Source organism: Haliaeetus albicilla, chromosome W (genome assembly GCF_947461875.1).
Source record: "Haliaeetus albicilla chromosome W, bHalAlb1.1, whole genome shotgun sequence".
NCBI classification, from domain to species: domain Eukaryota; kingdom Metazoa; phylum Chordata; class Aves; order Accipitriformes; family Accipitridae; genus Haliaeetus; species Haliaeetus albicilla.
In genome coordinates this window covers 35,325,821-35,349,141 of record NC_091515.1, presented here as the reverse complement: position 1 = coordinate 35,349,141, position 23,321 = coordinate 35,325,821, and the positions used below count along the sequence as shown (strand labels likewise).

Genomic DNA, 23,321 nt, shown 5'->3' with positions numbered 1-23,321 from the left:
ACAACACCTTCTCCTGGAGGGTCCCTGGAAGTCTCCAGGGTGTTGTCTGAAGGCCAGGGGTGGCCCAGAGCCCCCCCCCGCCTCCCCCCTGCCCTGAGCACCCCCACAGACCCCTGAGCACCCCCTGTGACCCCCCAGGATCCTCTGCAGCCCCCCAATAGCACCCATTGCAGCCCCCCCAGGACCCCCCCCAGGACACTCCCCTATAGCATCCCCTGCAGCCCCCCCTTCCCAGGACCCCCACCCCCCCACCCCCCCCAGCAGGAGCAGGATCAGGCCCCTCCCGGCGGTCACCTTGAAGGACCCCACCGGTGACCGGAGACCCGCCCTGGGGGGGGATGGGAGGGATGTCCCCCCCCACCTAGGGTGTTGTGTGTCCCCCCTCCCCGCCCGTTCCCGGTTATACCGGAGGGTCACGGACGCACCGGAGCCGCCTCCTCCCGGTGCACCGGGACCGCGGCGGGGGGGGGGGTTGGTGGATGGATGGATGGATGCTTGCCGGGGGGGGAAGGACACGGGGACCCGACTCACCGTGCAGGGCGGGGGGGGCAGCCGGTGCCGCCGGTGCTGCCGGTACCGCCCGGGCCCGGCTCCCCCCGCGCACCGGAACGCGCCACCGCCCCGGCAGCCAATGGCGGGGCCGCGCCCACCCCCGTCCCGTCCCGTCCCCCCCCCGCCGCGCACGACCCCGCCGCTGCACCGGGAATAGGGAATATCCATCCATTCCCCCCCCCCGCAAGAATAACTGGGCACCGGGGGAGCGGTGACAGCACCGGCATCACCCCCCACCCCGGAAAAAACGGAGAGGGGGGGGATATCGGCACCGGGAGGAGTGGGGGGGTGGGGGGCACGGATCGGGACCGTATGGACCGGGCCCGTATAGACGGGGGAGGCACGGACCTTCCCCTCCCCGTTCACTGGCCCGGCCCCGGGGCACTGGGGGGGGTGGTGTAACCGGGGCCCCGGGGGCGGAGCCAAACCCCGGTAGCGGGTGGTGGCACCGAGCAGCTCTCGGTATCCGTGTCCGTGTCCGTGTCCGTGTGTGTGTGTGTAGAACATCGTCATCTTCGGGGCCGCCGGCAGGACCGGGCTGGCCACGCTGGGCCAAGCCCTGGAGGAGGGTAAATGGGGGTGGGACGACATTGGGGACACCCCCCCTGCTGCAGCCCCAAAAGGCTGCGGTGGGGAAGGGACCCCCGGGTTGGAGATGAGGAGGGTGGTGGGAGGGGGTTTGGGGGGGTGTTGGGGTTGGGGAGGTCACTGGGGTTATGGGGGGGCATTGGGGGGTGGATGGGGACCAGGGGTTTGGTGGCACCCAGGGGGGACATGGGAACTGGGGGGGGGTCCCGGGGGCTGAGTAGGAGCTGGGGGGTGCTGGGGGCATGGCTGGGCCATATAGAGCCTCTATGGGGCAGATAGAGCCCATTGGGGTCATATAGAGTCTCTATGGGGCAGACCCAGCCTGTCCAGGCTATATAGAGGCTATATGTGGGGCAGACCCAGCCCGTTGGGGCCATATAGAACTTATGTGGGGCCAACCCAGCCTGCCCGGGGTAGATAAAGTTTATCTGGGGCAGACACGGTCTGTTTGGGGCCAATAGAGCCCCTATGAGGCAGGGAGAGCCTATATGGGGCAGGTGTGGAGATGGGCAGAGCCCCTATTAGCCATGTAGAGTCTATATGGGGCAGATAGAGCTTATGTGGGGCAGGCAGAGTCACTATGGGGCAGATGTGGGGCCAGCAGAGGCTATATGAGCCATATAGAGCCTATATGGATCAGGCAGAGCCCCTATGGGGCAGGCAGAAGGAACGCTGAGTCATCCCCTGCCCAAATTGCCAACTCATCGTCACATGATAGCCACAGGGCCGATCCAGCCTCTGGGCCAAAGGTTTGGGGAACCCCCCCCACCCCTGGGTGCTGTGTCCCCCCCCAGGGTACACGGTGATGGTGCTGGTACGGGATCGGGCCTGGTTGCCGGCCCAGCATCAACCGGCACACGTGGTTTTGGGGGACGCGCGGGACCCCACGGCGGTGGTCGAGGCCGTCAGGGGACAGGACGCCATCATCATCCTCCTGGGGACCAGGAATGACCTGAGTATGGTGACATCGGGGACCCCCACCCCAGGACCCCATAGATTTTGGGGGGACTCCATTGTCCAGGGACCCCCAATGTTGCTGGGGTCCCTGCACCCCATGACCCCCTGGTTTTGGGGGGACCCCATTGCCCTGGGGCCCCGTGACCCCACAATCAGGCACCTGAACCCCCATCACCCCCAAACTTGGGGGGCTGCCCCATATCCCCTCAATCACCCCCAAACTTGGGGGGCTGCCCCATATTGCCCCCCAAAACATGTTGGGCTGCCCCATATCCCCTCAATCAACTCCAAACTTGGGGGGCTGCCCCATATCCCCCCCAAAACACATTAGGCTACCCTATAACCCCCCATCACCCCCAAAACTTGGGGGGGCTGCCCCATAACCCCTCCCCATCACCCCCAAAACTTGGGGGGCTGTCCTATATCCCCCCCAAACACATTAGGCTGCCCCATATCCCCCCCAATCACCCCCAAAATTTTGGGGGCTGCCCCCTAACCCCCCTTTGGCCCCCTCCCAGGCTCCACCATGGTGATGTCCAAAGGCACCAAGAACATCATGACGGCCATGAAGACCCATGGCGTCCACAAGGTGGTTGCCTGCCTCTCAGGTGGGTGTCCCCAATGTCATCGTTGTCCCCCCCCAAAAATTATGGGGGTCCCCTACTCTGATCCCCCACTTTCCCCCCCCCCCAGCTTTCCTGCTGTGGGACCTGCAGAAGGTGCCCCCCCAGCTGGTGCCAGTGACGGAGGACCACATCCGCATGCACCGTATCCTCCAGGATTTGGGGCTTGACTGCGTCTATGTCATGCCCCCCCCACATCGCCGGTACGGGGGGGGGGGGGAGTGCACCCCAAAAATGGGGGGGCGGATTTTATCCCATTTTAACCTCCTATCCCATTTTATCCCAGTATCCCAGCTTATCTCCGTATCCCATTATATCCCCCATGTCCCATTTTCCCCCCATATCCCATTTCATTCCCATCTCCAACATTATCCCCATATCCCATTTTATCCCAGTATCCCATTCTATCCTCCATCCCATTTTATCCCTCATCCCATTTCATCCCTGTATCCCATTCTATCCCCATATCCCATTTATTCCTCTATTCCATTATCTCTCCATCCCATTTTATCCCAGTATCCTGCTTTATCCCTCATATTCTACTTCATCCCGCTCTCCCCCATTATCCCAGTTTCCCCATTATCCCACTCTCTGCCGTTATCCCAGTCTCCCTGTTATCCCCCTATCCCCCATTATCCATTTCCCCATTATCCCACTATCGCCTGCTATCCCCCATTATCCCAGTCTCCCTGTTATCCCATTATCCCCCATTATCCTGGTCTCCCCATTATCCCAGTCTCCCTCGTTATCCCAGTCTCCCCCGTTATCCCACTATCCCCATTATCCCACTATCCCCATTATCCTGGTCTCCCCATTATCCATGTCTCCCCCATTATCCTGCTCTCCCCCATTATCCCACTATCCCCATTATCCCAATCTCCCCCATTTTCCCACTATCCCCATTATCCCGCTCTCCCCCATTATCCATATCTCCCCATTATCCCAGCCTCCCCCGTTATCCGTGTCTCCCGTTATCTGGCAGACGACCAGCCACTGACAGGGGATTACACGGTGATGGTGGGTGCATCCGGAGGCTCCTGGGTTATTTCCACACACGACCTCGGCCATTTCCTCCTCCGCTGCCTCCGCACCTCCTGCTACAATGGGAAAAGCGTCTACATCTCCCAGGATTATTCCAAGGATTAGGGGGATCTCCTCGGGATCGATCAGGGTGGGCGGTAGCCCCCCAAAATCCCCCCTAACTCCCCCCCGCGCATCCCCAGGGAGATTAAATCCAGTTTTTTTCCCAGCCCGGATCCGGCCTTTTTCTGTTAGCTGAGCTGAATTAATTAGGGTGCTCCCCTAATTAATGGGGGGGGTTCCGCCCCCCCGGCATCGTTAGGCTTAATTGGGGGGAGGGGGGGCATCCTGCTGTGTTTTGGGGTGATGCTCCGGGGGGGGATGCTGGGATCTCGGTTGGTTTGGGAGCATTGCTGGGGGGGTCCTATGGGGCCGGGCTCGCCCTCCCCTCCGTGCTGCCGGGGCCGAGCCCCCCCGCACTCATCGCACCCACCGCCCGCCCCTTCCCGCGGGAACCGCTCCCGTCCGCGCCCTGTATGCAAATGAGTCCCCGCGCCGCGGCCAATCAGACGCGAGGCGTGGGCGGGGCCTCCCCCGCCGTGGGAGGGACCTTACCCCTCCCTTCCCGTATGTAAATAACGTTCCCCATCCGCCCCTCCGAAGAACCGCCTGGGCGTGGCTTAGACCGGGCGGGCGAGCGAGGCGGGTGGGCGGAATGCCGGCTCCTGATTGGCGTTCCGGACTTCTCTGATTGGTCCCTGAAGGGGCTGTATGTAAATGAGGGGTCCCGGCGGGGGGGGGCGCGCGGGAGCAAGGGGGCGTATCCCTAGTTTGGGGGTCCTACCCCCCCCCGCGTCTCACCACAAACGAGGCTCCTGCCCCTTTAAGGCCCCCCGCCTCAGCCGACCCGCAGCGCCCTCTGGCGGCGCGGAGGACGGCTCCCCGAAGCCCCGCCCCTCCTTCAAGACTCCGCCTCCCTCCCTCCCTCCCTCCCTCTCCGGCGGCGTGCGCTTCCCCTCCCCTCCCTCAGTCGCCGCGCGCGCGCCGGCCGCAGGTTGCGCTCGCGCCGGCCGCCTGCTTCCCCATTGGCTCGTGCCCTCGCGCTGCTGGGTGAGAGAGCCCCCTCCCCCCCCCCCCCTTCCTCCACGCGCCGCCTCAGTCTCCCCCGGAGGCTCAGGGGAGATGGACGGGAAAAGGGGGGCTGTCGCTACCGCGTTCCTGTCAGGGAGGGCCCGGGCCTTTTGGGCCTGGCTTTGGGCCTGGTGGGGTCCCCGACAGCCTCCGGTTCCCCGCTTCCTTCTCCCCGCTGGGTGGTGGCCGGCGTTGCCGGGAGTTGTAGTCCTCGGGTACCACCTGGGGCCTAGAGGGAGCGGGGGGGGGGGAGAAACTACAACTCCCAGCGGCCCTCGCGAGGGAGGAGGTGGGGGGAGGCCCCGAGGGGTGCGTCTGGGGGGCTGGGAGAGGCCTGGGGTTTCGCAGAGGGGCTTGGGGGGAACATGTTTTGGGGTGGGGGGGATGGTGCACTTGGGGGACCTATCGAGGCCTGTCGCTCCTTGCGGGGGGGGGGCAAAGACGTGGCTTTGCTGGTTGGGGGGGGCTGAGGGAAGAGCTGGGGAAGGGGCTGTCCCCCCTCCTGCCACCAGCCCCTTTGGGGGGGGGCAGCTTCTGTGCCCTGTAGTGGGGCTCCCCCTGCAATGGGGGAAGGGCTGTTTTGGGGGGGGCCAGCAGTGCTGTGAAGGGGGTCACCGTCACCCCCCAGCAGTGAAATTCCTGACTCTTTTGGGGAGCAGATAGTAGAGGGGGAGGGGGCACCCTGTTATGGGTGGGCACCCACAACCTGACCTTATTGAGGCTGGGGGGTGAATCAATGAGCCGTTCATCCCCCGGGGGTTTGTGTTGAGTTTTTCCTTTTTTATTTAACTAATTTTAAATAAAAACCACAACCCACCCAGCAGCTGATGTTAGCGGGGAAGGGGGGACACACGCCCTCGCCCCATGGTGCAAAGGCTTTAACGAACCCCCCACCCCCCCCCCCCCGTTAGGCTGTTCCCTGACTTTCTTCTCATTTATTTATGTTATTTTTTTTTTCCTCAGTGCTCGACGGGGAGCTCGTAATAAAAAGGGCTGCATCATCCTTGCTCTCAGCAGGTAGCTCCTTTAAACACACACACCCCCCCGCAAACGGGGGGGGGGGCAAATGAAGTTTTTGGGGTGCAACAGGCCTCTGAAAGCCAGGAGAGAAGCTGGAGGGGGGGCTCAAAGACACCCCCGCAGCCCACCCCTGTGTTTTCTAGAGCTGCCTCCTTGGGGAGCATATTGGCGTGGGGAACTTGGAGAGCGCTGAGTGAAGGCAGCATGCCTCTTTTTGAGGTTAAACCATGGGGTTTTGGGTATACCGCAGGTCTGGTTTGGCTGCAAAATGCTGCCGGCAGCGAGGGGGGGACACCTGGTGGTTGTATTTTTTTAGGGGGGGGCCCATGGTGTTTCCTACCGGGACTCGGTGGGTGTTAACAGATAATTATAAATTCAAGCCTTTATTTTTATTAAGTTTAAACTTAGTTTTGGCTTCCAAATTCTCCTCGGAAAAGATATTCTGCTGGAATTATTTTCTTTAAAGGGGGGGCAGGGAATAACCAGAAACCCCCTCAAAAAACCCAGAGCCCCCCCAAAAACCAGCCAGGGTTTGTCTGAACTCACACCACACACACACACACCCCCCCAACTCAAGCATGCTGAAGCGAAACCGCCATGGGATTATTCCCTTTGTCCCCAGTATAAATAGGATTTGTTTGAGCTGGGGGGGTGGAACCACACAGATCCTGAAAGGTGGGATTTCTTTTTCGTCATTTAGTGAGAAAATGGGTTAATTTGGCAAGATTGTGGCACAGGGAGGGGGGGCAAACCTGCACAGGTGCCACGTTGGCAGGAGCTTCGGCTTTGCCCAGCTCCGTCATGGAAATAAAAAATAAAACCCCTCCCTGAGCGTTGCGAAGAACCTCCTCCCGCTGAGGTCAGGGCAGCAATTAAATGCAGGGAAACAATTGGGATATTATGCAAATGAGCCTGGGGCAGCATTTGGGGGGGGGGGTCAGGGCACCCCAAATTTCCAGGCCGTGCTTTCAGTGCTGCAGTCCTGGTACCCGTTCCTAATTTTCACAACCCCCCTGCCCCCCCATCTCACCAAAAAGCTGCTGCGAAACCTTCCTGCAGGTTATCAAAGGCATATTTTTATTTTCTTTTTAATTAAATCCCCGTCGTCAAACTTGCCTTGTCCTGACCTATTTGCGAGGCCGAGTCAGGGCTGTTTGCTAACGAGGCGCTGCTAATGAGGATATGCTGACGGGCTTTGCTCGAGACCTGCATCCTTGCTGCCGCATGAGGGGCCTTTTCAGTTTATTTAGGAGTCGGGGGGGGGGGTCCTGGGGTGACACCCTGCCTTCACCTGCCCCCCCCCATTCATTTCATCACTGAAAAGCCTAATTTGCCTTAATTTTTGGCCAGTAATGAGGCTGCCATTACTCCACGCTTGCAGGCTCCAATACTGCTTGGCTTTTTTGGGGGGAAAAGATGGGCTGTTAGTTGTTGGGGTTTTTTTGGGGGGGAGGCCACAAGCTCAGCGTGGATTTGGCTGTGCTTCCCCCCCGGCTTCTGCAGGTTGGTGCTTGCCACTCAGGCAAGCGGCTCCACTCAGCTCGCTTTGCCTGCTGCTTTTATCTGTTTGTGTTTGCTTTTGAGGGTTGGTTTTGGGGTTTATTTATTGGGTTTGGGCTTTTTTAGCAGCTTATATTCTCATTTAAAACCTCTCACAGCAACGCGATTGCCGTTCCTGTCTCCCTACCCCTTCCCCAGCTTCCAAATTGCCCCTTCGTTCCTCTTCCTTCTTTTTTTTTAGCTCCTCAGAGCTTTTTTGAGGAGCAGAAATCCCAAATCCCTCGGTAATCCCAAGAACGGGGCGACAGTTGAGGCCCTCGAGGTGTGACCCCATTTTTTAATGGCATTCCGTGCTTTGGGAAGTTGCGTGGGTCGATGGCACCACTGTGAGCCCACCCCTTCCCTAGGTGAAACTTTAAATCATTTCTTTCTTTATTTTTCCTTTTAATCCAGAGTTCCTCCTTGAATTTGGACCCAAGGGATGCCAGGAATGCTGTAGGAGACACCTCTTCCCACCTTCCACCCTGGTAAGGAGCTTCACGCCCCTTCTCTTCATCATGGCTGTTCCAACAGTTGGATGCTGAGCCAGCCAGAAACCGTCGTCCCCTCCAGGCGAGGATTACAGCTCGTCCGACGTGTTTTTATAGCGAGACGTAGCATAAAAAAATAGATTTAACCCAGTGAAGGGGCCAAATCCAGGGGGTTTTCATGGGGCGGGGCTGTGTCTTAACGAGCTCCCTCTCTCCGGACAATAATTTATTGAAATATCCTGGTGTTTTGGCCAACCCCGTCCTCGGGTGCTGCCATCCCGGAGCGAGATAGCGGAGATCTCCGCATTGGCACGTCCCCTGGAGCCCAGGCAAGTAGGAATTTGTCCGTATTTATGGCTGTGCTGAAAAAGCCTTTTGTTTGATTAGTGTTAATTAAGCCATCTCCATCAGATAAAGTGTAGGGAGATGGATTGGCTTGCCGACGAGGTCCCGGCTCAGGTTTTATCCCCTTTTTTCCCCCTTTTTGTGCTGAGAAAATTAATGGCATTCTCATTGCCCAGTAATGGGGATTATTTGGCTTTAACCACCCCCTAATTAAGCACAAAGTTGCCAACCTCTTCACTTAATTGCTTTACTAATTTCTTCTCCATCTTGGCCATCGGTTGGTTTTAGTTTTGGCTCATACCTGGAGCTGGGTTTGGCTCGGGCCGAGCGTTGGGAAAGCCGGGGTGACCCCAACCCCTCCCCGACTAAACCCCCCTGCTCCCAAAGCATCTTTTTGGGGCTATTTCATCCCAAAAGAGTCCTGGGATGATTATTTTTTTCCTGGGAAGCGGTGCAGGATGTACGCCTCGGCATCCCCTGTTGGCAGCAAACCCGTGCCAAGGAGGGGAGAAGGAGCCGGTGGCGAATTTTGGGGTGATTTTGATCTCATTTGGGGCCAACTAGGAGGCAGAAAGGACCACGCGGGTCATTAAATCTTTATTTTTTTTTAATTGGAAATAGGCAGGGTCGGACTTTTTCCTCTGGCTCATGAAGGTGTCTTGGCTACAAAAGAGTTAAAAACTGTCACTTAATTATTAACCACAGGCTTTTGATAAATTAAAACCTCTCTCCCTCCCCCCTCATTAGCTGGGAAGGGCTGGGTCTTGCTTGTGCAAATTGCAGCTGTGGCTCTGGAGCAGCAGGATTGGGCTCAAAAATCCCAATTTTGGGTTCTGCTGAGGGAGTGGGATTGAGCCGGGGGGTTGTTTAAGCCTTTTCCCCAATTTATTACCCCAAATTAGGTCTGTGGGGCATGACGCAGCTCCTGAACCATCGCTTATCCCCGCGCTGGGACCCCTTAGAAGGATTCAGGGACCTGTCTCTGCCTGGTGCCGGCAAACCCGACATGGTGCTGTCAGTGTCGGTGCTGTCAGGTTTCCCCAGCACGGCTAAAATAAAAAATTAATGCCCTGGAATTAATCTTTCAGGCTCGTTCTGCTTTCCCTCGGCCTGTAGAGGCTTGGAGGGGGGAGAAGGATGTTGGGGGGGGAGGCTCTTCCCATATTTTATGCTAAGAAATAGGACGAGATTCCCTCATGGATTGATTCCTGCCAGAGCAGGAGCCCGGCTCAGCAGATAACGACATCGTTAATTCAAGTTGCGGTGGTCCGGTGACATAGAAATTGGATAATCGGATGCTGGAAATGCCGATCTGGGGGAGATCCTGGAGAGATTGGGGGTCTCCCAAAAACACGGGGCTGCCACAGGAATAAACAGGGAAAAAACCTTGTGAGATGCTAAACCGCTTTTTTTTTTTTTTTTTTTTTTCCCTAAAAAGTAGCTCTGAAGCCCTAAAGGGCCATAAGGAACAGGAGGCGATGTATTTTTTCATAGCTGGTTCAGCGGGCTTGTGCAGCATCCGAGGAAGGAAAAAAATCCCCCTAAATCTTCCCGGTTGGGGTCGTACAACCGTGGGAAGGGGGGGACTCATCATCCCCAGCTGCGGGTTTATTCTCCTGCATCCCTTTTTTGGGAAGAGCATCCCGGGAATCCTGTATCCTCATGGGTACAAACCTCCTCCCAGGAGTCCCCTGGCACTTCATCTTCCCTCTTCATCTCGGCAGCTGTTGGCAAGAGATTAAATGAGATTATTTCAAGAGGGGGATTAAAATGGGGGGGTTGTTTGGTTGTGTTTTTTTTCCTAGGAATAAAAGCTGCTGTGGAGCGGCCACCCGATTCAGGGTGTTGGGGCGTGAGAATTGGCACAGAGTGGTCTCGGAACCTTCCTAGGTCAGGCTCTGCTTTGGTTTAAATTCCTAAATCTGGTTATTCCTCACCTCTCCGCTGTATTTTAATCCAAATTCAGATAATTTGGAAGCTTGCAGAAGGAAGGAGAGGGTCTCTCTCCTACCAAGCACGATGCTCTGTAGCGGGATGCAGATGGATTTAATTAATCACCCGCCGATTCACAGCCTGGGTGAGGGGCTTGCCGCTGGAGGAACGTCAGGCGCCATTTTTTGGGGTGGAAAGACAGGATTTATTAATTGCCGATGTCTATTTTCAGCCTGGAGGGGTGACGATGGCGGGTGATGCTGTGGTTTGGGGGGAAACACTGACAGTTTGTGAGATTAATCCAAAACCCTCAAGTTTTCCAGATAATGCAGGGATTTAGAAATCTGTTCCGAAGATGGGGTTGTTGGTTATTTTTGCCCAGCAGCTCTGAGTCCGAGATGGGACAGTGGGATTTCATCTCTGGCTCCTTCCCCAAATTGGGATGGGCTGAGGAGGAACTGGAAAAGTATCATCATCACCCTCTTCCTCCTCCTCCCACCCCGCTCCTGCTTGGCAAGGGGTAGAGTTTCTAGTTGATTTTTTTTTGAGTATTTTTAGCTTATTTTGGGTCGTTCCTCCCCAGATTCAGTGAATAAAAGGGGGGTGTTGGGACACCGTGTCCCCGCAGTAACCAGCGCTGCCATGGGAAGAGGAGTTTTCTTTGGAAAAAGAGTTTTCTTTGGATTTTTTGGGGGGAAGAGAGGGAAGCGTGTGTATTCTGCAAATATATCTTTACCCTTGGAGGAGCTGGGGAAGGGGAGGTTGATGCCAGGGCCCCAAAAAGCTGTCGAACCTCAACCGGGAGCGCCAATCTCACCACCCAGCTTTGCCCAAGCTCCTTCCCACGGGATGGAGGGGATTTATTGCCAGCGAGACCCGGCATTGCCAGCTGGGGATGCTCCTCCAAGAAGATCTGCCTTCATACCTGCTGCCCACTCGTTAAGCTGCATTTAATTAAGGCTTTCAGGTATTGATTTAACATCCCCTCCCAACAGATGTGATCTTAGCTGGCTTGCGGCATAATTAGCGGGGATTAGGTGAGCACCAGACAGGAGAGGAGGCTTGGCCGCCGTGCCGGTGTAGGTTAATGCCCAAAGCAGACAAATTAAGACTTGTCTGTCCATCTGTCTGTCCTGAACCCGCCAGCAGCGAGCTGCCTCGGGGCTCTGGCTTCACGAGATCCCGGTGGAGAAACCAAAGCAGGGTTGGCAAACTGGAAACGATGACCGAGGAGAAGGCTGAGGGACTCTGGAACTCTTTCGGCAATCTCTCTTCCTGTACCTCTCAAGTGGATGGAGCTCAAGGAGCAAAATCCTTCCCAGCACAGGAGATCGGATTTGAGACTACCTGAGGAACAAGTTATTGATCAACTGTTTGGAGGCAGGAGTTGAAGGCAGGTTTGCTGGTGATACCCAACTGGGAGATGCTGTTGACTTTCTTGAGGGACAAGAAGCCCTTGTAGAGGGATCTGGATAAATTGGAGCATTGGGCAATGCCCTTAACAACACACTCCAACTCTTGGTCAGCTCCGAATCGGTCAGGCGGTCGGACCAGATGATTGCGTAGGTCCCTTCCAACTAAGTCTATGGGACCCGCTGAGATCCGTCCCTGAGTTCTGAGGGAGTTGCCAAGCTGCTCTTCCAGGAAAGTCATGGCAGTCAGGTGAAGTCCCCAGAAGACCAGAGAAAGGGGACTTTCCACTGTTTTTAAGGGTGGAACTACTGACCTGTCAGCCTCCCGTGCCTGGGAAGATCCTTCTGGAAGCTCTGCTAAGGCACGTGGAAGACAGGGAGGTGATTCAAAATAGCCAGCATGGCTTCACCAAGGCCGAGTCCCGCCTGACCAACCTTCTACGATGGAGTGACTGGATCAGCAGATGAGGGAATGTGAATGGAGAATGGACTTGGGGCTACCAGTATATGAAAAGCCCAAAAAGCCAACCGGATCCTGGGCTGCAGCAGAAGAAGCGTGGCCAACAAGTCAAGGAAGGTGATGCTCCCCCTCTTTTCCGATGAGATCCCACCTGGAGCGCTGCGTCCAGGGGTCTTCAGGATGGGAAGGACGTGGATCTGTTGGAGCGGGAGGCCATGGAGATGGTTGGAGCGCTGGGACACCTCTGCTGTGAGGACAGGCTGAGGGAGATGGGCTTGGTCAGCCTGGAGAAGGCTCCTGGTGGCCCTTCGATACTCATGGGGACAGACTTTCTAGTAAGGCCTGTCACGATAGGACAAGGAGGAATGGTTTTAAGCTAAAAGAGAGGAGATTCGGACTAGACAGAAGGAAGAAATTTGTTACGATGAAGGTGGTGAGGTTGCCCAGAGAGGTGGGGGATACTCCATACCTGGAAGGGCTCCCCACTGAAATAATCCCACTGCATTCCCGCTTGCTGTGCTAACCCTCTGCTCTTCCCCCCTCTCTGCTGCAGGATGGCCCGGGAGACGTGACAGCACCCAGCGTGAGCACTGATGCCAAGGAGAGCTATGCGGCAGCAGCGCGGCGAAGCTGGGCATCGCGGGGTTTCGCTCACCGGAAGCCGGATGTCAGCAATGGAGGCCATTCCGGCGCGGCGGCAGCAATGAATGGCCCTGTCCCCCTGGCTCAGCTCGGCTCCAGCACTGGACCATGAGCTCCCACCACCCCCTGCGGCATGATGGCTCCGATGCCGGGGGTTGCCCACCAGCATTTTGGGCACAAAATGGCAGCGTGCCAATGGTGGGGGGCGAACCACCTCGCCTGGCCACTGCCACGCCAGCCATGCCCAAAATGGGGGTGCGTGCCCGCATCACCGACTGGCCCCCCAAGAGAGACGCTGTCAAGGATCCCCCCGTTGGCACCAGCCAGTGCCGGGAGGCAACAGGCAGCCGGGATGCCGCTTGCTGCCGGGGTTTTGCCAGCGGGCAGCAGCCCCTCACCAGCGTTTCGGGCTTTAAAGCCCTTCACCGCCTGGCACGGCGGCGATCCAAGGACGTGGAATTTCAGGAGGGGTGGCCCCGTTCCCCGGCAAGGGGCTTGGCACCGCTGCGGCACCGGAGCAGCAGCGAGGTGACACTGAGTGAGTGTGACCCGGAGGAGCTGGCGGAGCCACGGGGGACCAAACTGGGGGGGGCCACCGGACTTTTCCGCGAGTATGGCAGCACCTCCTCCATCGATGTGCAGGGCATCTCAGAGCAAAGCTTCTTCAATATGCTCAACGAATTTCGGACCAAGAAGCCGGATCGGCAAGCTGCGATGCCCGAGCGTCTCAGGGAAGCCGGTTTTCCTTTGGGATCATATTCCGGGATCAAGATGGAGGGTAGGAACGGGCCCTGGGACGAGCCATCGGCACAATCCAAGGAGAAACCCCATAGGAGGTGTCCCAAAGGTGATGCTGGAGGCGAATCCATCTTCAAGAAGCTCCGGAGCGGCCGAAACGAGGGGGAGCTGGAGGAGCTACAGGCGCCTGAGCCGGGCAAGGCTTGGGTGTGCCAGAAGAGCTTCGCCCACTACGACGTGCAGAGCATGCTCTTCGACCTCAACGCTGTGGCTGTCAACCGTGCCGTGGTAGCCCAACGGCGAAACACCACCACGGGCGCCTCGGCCGCTTCAGCCGCCACCATTTGTGCTGGCGGGTTGGGAGGATCAGATCTGGCGTTCACCAGCACAGAGGACCTTAACTGTAAGGAGAATTTGGAGCACGACATGGGGGATAACACCAGCAACGAGCTTCTCCTCAGCTGCCCCCATTTCCGCAATGAGATCGGCGGCAGTGGCGAGCGCAATGTCAGCTTCTCCAAAGCTTTGGTGGGTTCCCCGGGGGTCCCAACGGTTGAGGGGGGCTTCCCAGAGCCTGCCTTTGATGTACGCCCCACCAATGCTGGTGTCTCAGTGCTGGAGGTCCCCAAGGAGCTGCAGAGGAACCCCAACCGGCTCAAGCACTACAGCGTCGAGCACATGGACCTTGGCGCTCACTATTACCGGGATCATTTCCATGGCAAAGGTGAGGGGGGGGGACTCCGGGGGTATTTTGGGGGGTCCGCAGCCTCGCCCCGTTGCTGCAAGAGCCTGGGGGACGCTGATGCTGACCTTCACATCCCCTGTGGTGATCGGAGGGCACAACCTGCTCTTAAAGGCCCCCCCCCCCCCCCCAAATCCTTCCTCGGAAGCAGGGGGAGGGTTGGAAAGTCACCAGGGTACACCCAGCTCCATCCCCCCCTTGCCGTTACGGGGCTGGGCTGGTAGGAAAGGGCACGGTGATGGCTCCTCTGTCCCCACCTCTCCGGCTCCTGTGTGTCCCCCATCCCTCCCCCGTGCGTCTTCCATCCCTGTTTTTCTCACCAGAGCACTCTAACTACTTCGGGGTGGACGAGAAGCTGGGCCCGGTGGCCGTCAGCATCAAACGTGAGAAGCTGGAAGACCACAAGGACCACGGCCCCCAGTACCAGTACAGGATCATCTTCCGGACCAGTGAGGTACATCGCCATGGCAGGGGGGTGCGAAAACCAGTTTGGGAATGGGAAAACGTGCCCATGGGTCTGTTCCTGCAGTGGCCATGCACGGCCCGACTGAGGGTCGCTCTTCCCATCAGGACTCGGGGTGCTTCACCGTCCCTTTCCCCCCCCACCCCCCTTATTTTTCCCCAGCTGGTCACCCTGCGTGGTTCCATCCTGGAAGATGCCACCCCTACTGCCACCAAGCACGGGACAGTCCGGGGACTCCCGCTGAAGGACGCCCTGGAATATGTCATCCCGGAGCTCAATATCCACTGCCTGCGCCTCGCCATCAGCACGCCCAAGGTCACTGAGCAGCTCCTCAAACTGGACGAGCAAGGGGTGAGCGTCAACGGGGACAGAATAGGGGTCCTGTCGGCTCCTTAGTGGGGGGGGTGGACCATGGCTGACACACACCCCCCCCTGCTTTTCCCCACAGCTCTGCCGGAGGCACAAGGTGGGCATCCTCTACTGCAAAGCCGGGCAAAGCTCGGAGGAGGAGATGTACAACAATGAGGACGCGGGACCCCCCTTTGAGGAGTTCCTCTCCCTCCTCGGGGAGAAGGTTTGCCTGAAAGCCTTCAGCAAGTACGCGGCCCAGCTGGACACCAAAAGTGAGTGACACGGGGTCCTGTTTGCGGTGAAAAGAGGTGGGGGGGGATGGGACACGGGGACCCCTGCCTACCTGACCGCCTGCCTCGCCCCCCCCACAGCTGACTCCACCGGCACTCACTCCCTCTACACCACCTACCAGGACTATGAAATCATGTTCCATGTCTCCACCATGCTCCCCTACACCCCCAACAACCGGCAGCAGGTAACTGCCCCATTCCCAAACTGGTTTTCGCCCCACCACTGAAGATTTGGGGCTCTCTGTCCCCAAATCATGTGCGGGCACGGTGGTTTGGGGACTGTCTGTCTGTCCAGGGCTCAACCATCCTTTGTGTTGTTGTTTCTAGCTGCTGAGGAAGAGGCACATAGGGAATGACATCGTCACCATCATCTTCCAAGAACCCGGAGCTTTGCCTTTCACCCCCCAAAATATCCGTTCCCACTTCCAGCATGTCTTCATCATCGTCCGAGCCCACAACCCCTGCACTGACAATGTCTGTTATAGGTGAGCCCCTGCCCCTGCAGCTGAACCGTGTCTGAGGGGCTCTGGATTTGGGGTACAGCTACAGCCAGGGTGGGGGGGGTGCTTGCCTTGTGTGAGGGTGGCATGGAGGTTTCTCCCGTGCTTCCGGCTTCTTAAAAACAACCAGGGCATCGGAGTAGGGCTGAAGGGAGTCAAATCCCATTGGCGGCCAGTCCCCGGGGCTCAGTATTGGGTTAATATTGTTATCAGTGATCTGAAGGAGGGGATCGAGCCCACCTTGGGTTTGCTGAGTTGGGCAGAAGTGTTGGATCTGCTTGAGGATGGGGCGGGAAGGCTCTAGAGAGGGATCTGGACAGGCTGGATAGATGGGCTGAGGAAATTCAACAAAGCTGAGCGTGCCGGGTCCTGCGCTTGGGTCACAAGAACCCCAGGCTGGAAAAGGATCAACTGAAGATGAGCCGGCAGTGTAGCCAGGTGGCCAACGGCATCCTGGCTTGTATTGGGAGTAGCATGGCCAGCAGGACTAGGGAAGGGATCATCCCCCTGTGCTCGGCACCTCAACTGCTGTGGTGGCTTTTGGGCCCCAAAAGAGATTGAGGTGCTGGAGCGCGGCCAGAGAAGGGCAACGAAGCCGGTTGAAGGGTCTGTATAATGAGTCCTGTGAAGGGACTGCACCGGGGGAGGTTTAAATTGGATATTAGGAATGATTCCTTCACGGAAAGGGTTGTCGAGCACTGGAACAGGCTGCCCAGGGAAGTGGTGGAGTCACCATCCCTGGAGGGATTTAAAAGATGTGGAGACATGGCACTTGGGGACATGATTTCATGGTGGACTTGGCAGTGTGTGGTTAAAGCTTAGACTCAATGATCTTAAAGGTCTTTCCAACCTAAACAATTCTGCGATTCTGTAATTTTATCAAAGCCGAGTGACCCTAACCAGTTCTCCTCTCCATCCCCCAAGCGTGGCTGTCACCAGGTCCAAAGACGTCCCACCCTTCGGACCCCCCATCCCCAACGGCATCACCTTCCGCAAATCCGATGTCTTCCGAGATTTCTTGCTGGCCAAGGTGATCAATGCAGAGAATGCCGCTCACAAATCAGACAAATTTCACACCATGGCTACTCGAACCCGGCAGGAATACCTGAAGGATCTGGCTGAAAACTGCGTCACCAACACTCCTATCGATTCTGCTGGGAAGTTCAACCTCATCTCACTGGCTTCCAAGAAGAAGGAAAAGACGAAAGCCCGAGCGGGGGCTGAGCAACACAGCACGGGGGCCATTGCCTGGCGTGTTTCTGCTCAGGATTTCACCCGGGGAGCGGAGATCGCTTGCGCCTTGGGTATTTCCAACGAATTCGTGGTCTTGCTTGACCTCGGCGCCAAGGAGGTGGTCTTCAACTGTTTCTGCGGGGACGTCATTGGCTGGACCGCCGATGCTTCCACCGTCAAGATCTTCTATGGCCGAGGAGATCACATCTTCATCCGGGCGGCCGAGGGCAGCCCCGAGGACATCAAGGAGATTGTGCAGAGGCTGAAGGTGAGCTTCCAAAACCAAAAAACCTTGACCTCCACCCCCTCCCCGAGTTTGTGTAGGTCCTACTTAAATGCAGAGGACGTGCTCGGGATGTTTTCCAACACGGAGAAGATCTGGGCTTTGGGAAAGAGGGGGGGAAAAAGCCCCTCCGAGGTGGTGGGAGAGGGCTGTGGTGGGGCCGGGGCCAGCTGCGGGATGAGAGGCGGGGAGGATTTGAGGGTTGTTGAGCAAATGGAGGTTTGGAGCAGCCACGCGGTGGGTGCAAGCCCCTTCCCCGCTGCCTGTCCGTCCTTTCCCATGACCCCAGGTGATGACAGACGGCTGCGAGACGGTGGACATGACCTTGAGGAGGAACGGGCTGGGCCAATTGGGTTTCCATGTGAAGTACGACGGCACGGTGGCCGAGGTGGAGGATTATGGCTTCGCCTGGCAGGCCGGTTTGCGGCAGGGCAGCCGGTTGGTGGAGATTTGTAAGGTGGCAGTGGTAACCCTAACCCATGACCAAATGATCGACCTCTTGCGGACCTCCGTCACGGTTAAGGTCGTCATCATCCCGCCCCATGAGGATGGAGCCCCTCGCAGGTAGGTGGTGGCTTTGAGGGGGGACGACACACACACAAAGAAGCCACCGTCACCGGCCCCCCTGCAAGCCCAGCTTTTCTCCCAAAGCTTTTGAGGGCAAAGCCTCCTGAGAAGCCAGGGATTGGTGGGGCACGGAGCAGACCTCACCCGCAGGGACCTTTCCATCCCTGGTGCGGGCACGCAAAGCCAAATTAAAGCCAATTAACGACAGACAAAGTCTCCAGGCTTTGGAGAATATCCCCTTTCTGTCACTTAATACAGTGCCCCATCCCGCTCACGGGGTTCAGACCCTTCATTGGGGAAAGCCAGTGACAGACCCCTTGCCAGCAGGTTTTTGGGGGGCGGGGGTTATTTTTAGGTTGGGGCATCCTGCTTTTCCCCTGTGCGCGGCTAAGTCGGTCATGTCCACACATTGGGCAGGAAGGCGAGACCACTGATATGATTAATTAATCATTAAATAGTAATTAAATAGCCGGGAAGGACGTTGCTTTGCCTGGGGACGGGATGGTTTTGGCTAAAGTCCTGCCAGGCACTGGTTTCGGTGGCACTGGCTGGCTTCATGTGCCATAAGCGCAGAGTGCAGCCAGCTTTGATGCTTATGGCACAAAGCTGGCAGTGTTTACAGCACGATCGCCACCGGTTTTGCAGGGGCTGGGCTGAGTTCTTGGAGATGAGCAACGCGGAACCGAAGGGAGAGACTGAGAGTTTGCTGTCTGGCTACCACCCGCCGTACCGGAGCAACGCCAGCTGGCAATGGAGTGGGCCAGCCTTGCACAACACTGCTCCGGCTAGTAAATGGGCTGAGCCGCTGGCCCTCAGCCACGGGCAAGTGATCGGCCGGTCAGCCAAGCAGCCCACCGTGCCCTACCGAGAGCCACAACCCCTGCACGGCAAGAGGTGAGGTACCGGGATGGGGACAAGGACAGCGGCCGAGCACAGCCCAGCTCCAGGTTTTGGCAGGGAGCGGCTTCTCCACACCCTCCCCGACACGATTCCAGCTGTTGGCCAGCAGCTGCTGGTCTTGCCCGCTCTGGAAGCGTGGGCAGGAGCAAGGACAATCCTTTATTTCCTGCTTCTTCCCACATGTATCCATGGAGCCAGGCCGGTCAGCTTTCCCGAAACCCCCCATCCCATCTCCTCCTCGCCGGCGGGAACGGAGAGGGCACAGCCGTACCGGCAACCCTCGGGCAGCTTCTCCATGCCAGGCAATGCTGGGACAGCCTACGCTCGCTATAAACCCTCTCCAGAGAGGTGGGTGACTGCTGTGGGGACCCTCTGGGGTCCCACAGGTGCAAATCGGGGAGAAACATCAGTGTTTTGGGGTAGGAGCTCAACCCGTCCCCCCTTTCCCTTTGCAGGTACATTGCCTCGCAGCGGCTGCCGTTGCCCTCCGAGCTGCATGCCGGCCATGATGGCCCCTCCAGCAGTGACTCCTTGTCCGGGGGGCTCAGTAGCCATGAGAGCACCATGGAACGGCACAAACCAGGTACAGTAAAGCAGGCAGAGCCCAGGGACACCCCGCTGTCACCCCTGCGATGGACCTTTGGGGTCAAGGGTGGCCTCTCTGGTGACGTTGCAGAGCCATTGTGGCACGTGCCAGTGCAGTCCAGGTTGCCGGGAAGTGGCGGGAGCAAGCGATCCAGCAGGCAGGAACCAATGGGCAAGGATTCTCCCAACCAGCACTCCAAGGTGAGCCATCCCTCGGGCTTGGAAGCTCCGGAGTCCCTCATGGAGACTTGGGAAGCAATGGGGTGATCCGTGGGAGCCCCCCCCTTTTCCCCTTTTGGGGAAGCCCAGATGCCAGGGTGACAGGCAGGGGGGTTTGCCGTGGCTGTCCCAGCAGAGTGACACACAGTACTCAAGCCACTCCAGCAGCAACACACTCTCCAGCAACACCTCCAGCAACCACAGCGATGACCGTTGGTTCGACGTTTCCAATCCTGTTGAAACCGAACCGGATCCCCTCTCCAAAGGTGGTTCCAGTGACAGTGGCATTGATACCGTGCTCTATGCCTGCAGCCCTGCTGGCGGTGGCGGGGGGGCCGGTCCCAAACCCCCCCGCCTAGCATCACAGAGGGACAAGGTCCCCAAAACCCCCTCGGCGTCCTACGCTGGTTTGCAGGATGACGGTGTCCGTCCCGGTGACAAGAGGGAACTGTCCCCAACCATCAGTACCGGCAGCCAGGGTAAAAGCTATCGGCACAAAGCGGGGACCCCTGGAGCCTCGGGGACCCCTGGCAGCAGCCCCGATCCCTTCAAGCAGCCCAGGTAAGAGCCCCCCCTCACAGGAAGGTGCTGCATCCCCCCAACTTTTGAGGGGGGGGCATGATGCCTGCACCCCTTTTCCCCACGATGAGCCTTGCTTGTCTTCCCTGGCAGCTCGAACCTGCGGCTGGGCTACCCCAGCTACAAAACCCCCTTGGCCGAAGCCCTCCAGCCCCCCCACGCCTCCCAGCTTTCTGCTTTGGTTCCCAAATCCTTCTCCAAGCAGACGGTCAGGAACAAACATGCTGCAGGCTGGAAACGTGCCGATGACCCCCCAGATCCCAAAAAGTAAGTGCCAGGGAGGAGCAATGGTGAAGGCTGCGGGTCTTGGACACCCCAAAAAGGATCTTATTGGTAGGGGGGTGCAAGGGGGGGGGGTGTCCCGGCACGGTCTCAGCCCCCTCCATGTGACAGGCAGGTGGACGCCAACACCAAGAACGTTTTTGGGCAGCCGCGACTGCGAGCGTCGCTGCGGGATCTACGTTCCCCCCGTAAGAGCTATAAATCCACCATCGAGGACGATCTCAAGAAACTCATCATCATGGACAGCGCCGTGCCGGAACCGGAGAGAGCTGGGGTGAGCCGGGCTTTGTCCTGGGTTAAGGGGCGGGGGGGTCCTCTTGCTGCGGGCAGGGGCTCACCCCACTTTCTTTTGGCCCCCCCCTTAGTCCCCGCAGAAAGGGCTCCAACGGACACTGTCGGATGAGAGCCTGTGCAGTGGGTGGCGGGATGTCGGTTATGCTGCTGTCGCGCCGGCAGCAGTGTCCTCGGACACCAACGTCCTCTTCACCAGCGCCTATCCCTCCAGCACCTTGCCTAGCCGCCGGCAACACCCCCCTGCCGCCAACGGCAGCCTCCCTGAGAAGAAATGTGAGTGAAAAGGGATAAAGGGTACGGATTTTTTTTGGGGGGGGGGGGGGGGGGGGTGTTGCTTGTCCTGACAGCACCTCTTGTCACCGCAGCCACCATCTCCGCCTCCAAGCTGTCCCTGGCTGAAATGCGGGACAGGCCCCCCCTTTGCCGGATCGATCCCGGGATGATGCCTTTGCCGGATACGGCGACCGGGCTGGAGTGGTCCAGCCTGGTGAACGCCGCCAAAGCCTACGAAGGTAGGGCTGTGCTCCTCCCTAAAAAAAGCCTGTGTGTGTCATACACATACACCGCGTGCCCCCCATTTTGGGGTGCAGGGCTCCCTCCATCCGGGGGGGGGGTGGGGCGGGGCAGGACGGGAAGATGGATGCTGAGGCAGCAACTGCCTTCGCAGTGCAGAGAGCTGTCTCCCTCTTCTCCCTCACCGACTCAGCGCTGAGCCCTGACCCCCCCGTGTCCCCTGAGAGGCAGCCGACACCACAGGGGGGCCCCCCCCTCAGGTATGGGGCTGGTGGGTGAGTGGTGGGGGGGGGACGACATACCACCCTGGGGTCCCGTGTGTCCCCTGTCCCCCCTCCCTCAGTTATGGGGCTGGTGGGTGGGGGCCACCCTGGGGTCCTCGGTTATGGGGTGGGGGGGGACACCTCGGGGTCCCCAGGTCCCCCCAACGGTGTCTGTCTGTCCCCCACAGTCAGGGCCCCCCCCTGGACCTGCCAGGGAAGGTCTCCCAGCTGGAAGCCATGTTGAAACAGCTCTACAGTGACCTGCAGAAGGTAAGGGGGGGCTCGGGGGGGGGGGGTGGTGCTCCTATCAGAGCACGCTGAGTAGGGGGGTGTCATTGTGTGTGTATGTCCCACGGGCCCCCCCTTTCCCCCTCCCCCAGGAGAAGCAGGACAAGGTGGTGCTGCAGGCAGAGGTGGCCAACCTGCGGCAGAACAACCAGCGGCTGCAGGAGGAATCGCACTCGGCTGCCCGGCAGCTCCGACATTTTGCCCGGATCTTCTCTGGCGCCGTCGAGAAGGAGGAGCTGTGAGCGAGGGGGGGGGCTTCTCCCCCCGGGGATACTAGCCCCATCCCTCCCAGGGCTGGCTGGAATGTCCCTATGGGACTGGGAGCAGCCTGAAACGACTGAGGGCATCTGTATGGGACTGGGAGCATCCATATGGGGCTGAGAACATTGCTATGGGGCCATAAGCCACCATACTGGGCTAGGACCATCCCTGCAGGGACAGAAGCAGCCCTGTGGGACTGGGAACTTCTATATGGGACCATGAGCCTCTGTATGGGGCTGAGGGTATCCATAGGGGGCTAGGGCTATCCCTGCAGGGCCAGGAGCATCTATCTGGGCCCAGGAGCCTCCATCGGGGGCTGAGGGCATCCATATGTGCCCAGGAGCTGCCATAGGCACCTGTATATGGCCGGGAGCAGCAGGCAGGGGTTGGAGCCAGGGGGTGGGGGTGGGGGTTCACTGCAAAGGCAATAAGGGGGTGAGAGCCCCCCCCAGCCCCTTTTATTTTGGGTGCAAACTCATGAATAATAATAATTAATAATACAATAATTAATAATAATAATCTTCCATGAGAGTTTGAGGCATAACAAAGACCCTAAAGAGCACTTTCTCAAAAAAAACAACTAAAAAAAAAAACCTACTAAATTATTTCCTAGAGGAAACAATGCTCCGAGTGGCTCAGGAAGAGTAAAACCCCCTACCCCACCCCCTCCACCTAAATCTTCTTTCTAAAACACTATATTTGTATAAATTGCACCATTTCTAACCTTATTTTTGCCTTTTTTTCTATCCATTTTCTGCACTGGGGGGGGCGGGGGGGAAAGTGATTGGGGGGGGTCCACAAGAATTCCCCCCCCTCCCCCCTTTGTGTATATGGGAGCATGTATATTATTTTATACAGACCTTATTGTCTTATTTAATGCCCCCCCCCCATTTTTGCTAATAGGAATAAAAATGCTGCCCCCCCCCACTCCAGGGCTGTGTTTTGTAGCTTGAATTTGGGCCAGAAAGGCAATAAAAGTGGGGGAGGAAAACACCAGGGGGGGACCCCCCCCTCCATTTTGGGGTGCTGAGCAGGGGCATCGGGCACAGAGACAAGGTGGGGGGGGGGAGGGGGGCGACTCTGCCCATGGTTTAATGCACAGACACTCAAAGCACACACCAACAACAACACAATGGGGGGGCACAGCTTTGGGGTTTTTTGGGGGGAGGGGACAGCAGGCACCCCACAATGTTTGTGGGGTGTGTGTCCCCCCTCCATAGCCCCCCCTTCTTCCCTTCCCCCCCCCCTTTTGCACCAG

General features: G+C 58.1%; 2 protein-coding genes across 7 annotated transcripts; both read left to right on the top strand.

Moving 5' to 3' along the window:
- Positions 1-864: 864 nt before the first annotated feature.
- Positions 865-3,967, top strand: BLVRB (biliverdin reductase B). The gene is made up of 6 exons (XM_069775126.1): positions 865-873; positions 1,055-1,121; positions 1,935-2,096; positions 2,616-2,705; positions 2,791-2,913; positions 3,694-3,967. Exons 1-6 carry the CDS (start codon positions 865-867, stop codon positions 3,864-3,866), a joined length of 624 nt encoding a protein of 207 aa, XP_069631227.1. The 3' UTR covers positions 3,867-3,967.
- An 812-nt stretch (positions 3,968-4,779) lies between these two features.
- On the top strand, positions 4,780-22,849 carry SIPA1L3 (signal induced proliferation associated 1 like 3). Of its 6 annotated transcripts, none has more exons than XM_069775427.1 (23): positions 4,974-5,086; positions 5,835-5,888; positions 7,845-7,918; positions 12,624-14,174; positions 14,516-14,646; positions 14,818-15,006; positions 15,104-15,278; positions 15,378-15,481; positions 15,624-15,781; positions 16,721-17,297; positions 17,602-17,876; positions 18,525-18,773; positions 18,978-19,127; positions 19,235-19,362; positions 19,456-19,565; positions 19,717-20,144; positions 20,256-20,429; positions 20,556-20,718; positions 20,810-21,011; positions 21,104-21,250; positions 21,406-21,511; positions 21,703-21,784; positions 21,895-22,848. In XM_069775427.1, the coding sequence occupies exons 4-23, from the start codon at positions 12,821-12,823 to the stop codon at positions 22,042-22,044; spliced, it is 5,052 nt and encodes a 1,683-aa protein (XP_069631528.1). In that variant the 5' UTR covers positions 4,974-5,086; positions 5,835-5,888; positions 7,845-7,918; positions 12,624-12,820; the 3' UTR covers positions 22,045-22,848. The 6 variants fall into 6 exon arrangements, with proteins under 6 accessions (XP_069631526.1, XP_069631528.1, XP_069631531.1 ...); XM_069775428.1 differs by having other exon boundaries at positions 4,975-5,086; positions 19,720-20,144; XM_069775425.1 differs by lacking the exons at positions 4,974-5,086; positions 5,835-5,888 and adding an exon at positions 4,780-4,850 and having other exon boundaries at positions 21,086-21,250.
- Positions 22,850-23,321: the final 472 nt, after the last annotated feature.

What these genes read in the sequence shown, in the direction of transcription:
- BLVRB (XM_069775126.1), top strand. An exon ending in GGGCCAAGCCCTGGAGGAGG is followed by an intron (nt 1,122 to 1,934) that starts GTAAATGGGGGT and finishes GTCCCCCCCCAG; the next exon opens with GGTACACGGTGATGGTGCTG. An exon ending in GGGGACCAGGAATGACCTGA is followed by an intron (nt 2,097 to 2,615) that starts GTATGGTGACAT and finishes GCCCCCTCCCAG; the next exon opens with GCTCCACCATGGTGATGTCC.
- SIPA1L3 (XM_069775429.1), top strand. Translation starts at nt 12,821, where the DNA reads ATGAGCTCCCACCACCCCCTGCGGCATGATGGCTCCGATGCCGGGGGT. An exon ending in TCATCTTCCGGACCAGTGAG is followed by an intron (nt 14,647 to 14,817) that starts GTACATCGCCAT and finishes ATTTTTCCCCAG; the next exon opens with CTGGTCACCCTGCGTGGTTC. An exon ending in CATGGAACGGCACAAACCAG is followed by an intron (nt 19,363 to 19,455) that starts GTACAGTAAAGC and finishes GTGACGTTGCAG; the next exon opens with AGCCATTGTGGCACGTGCCA.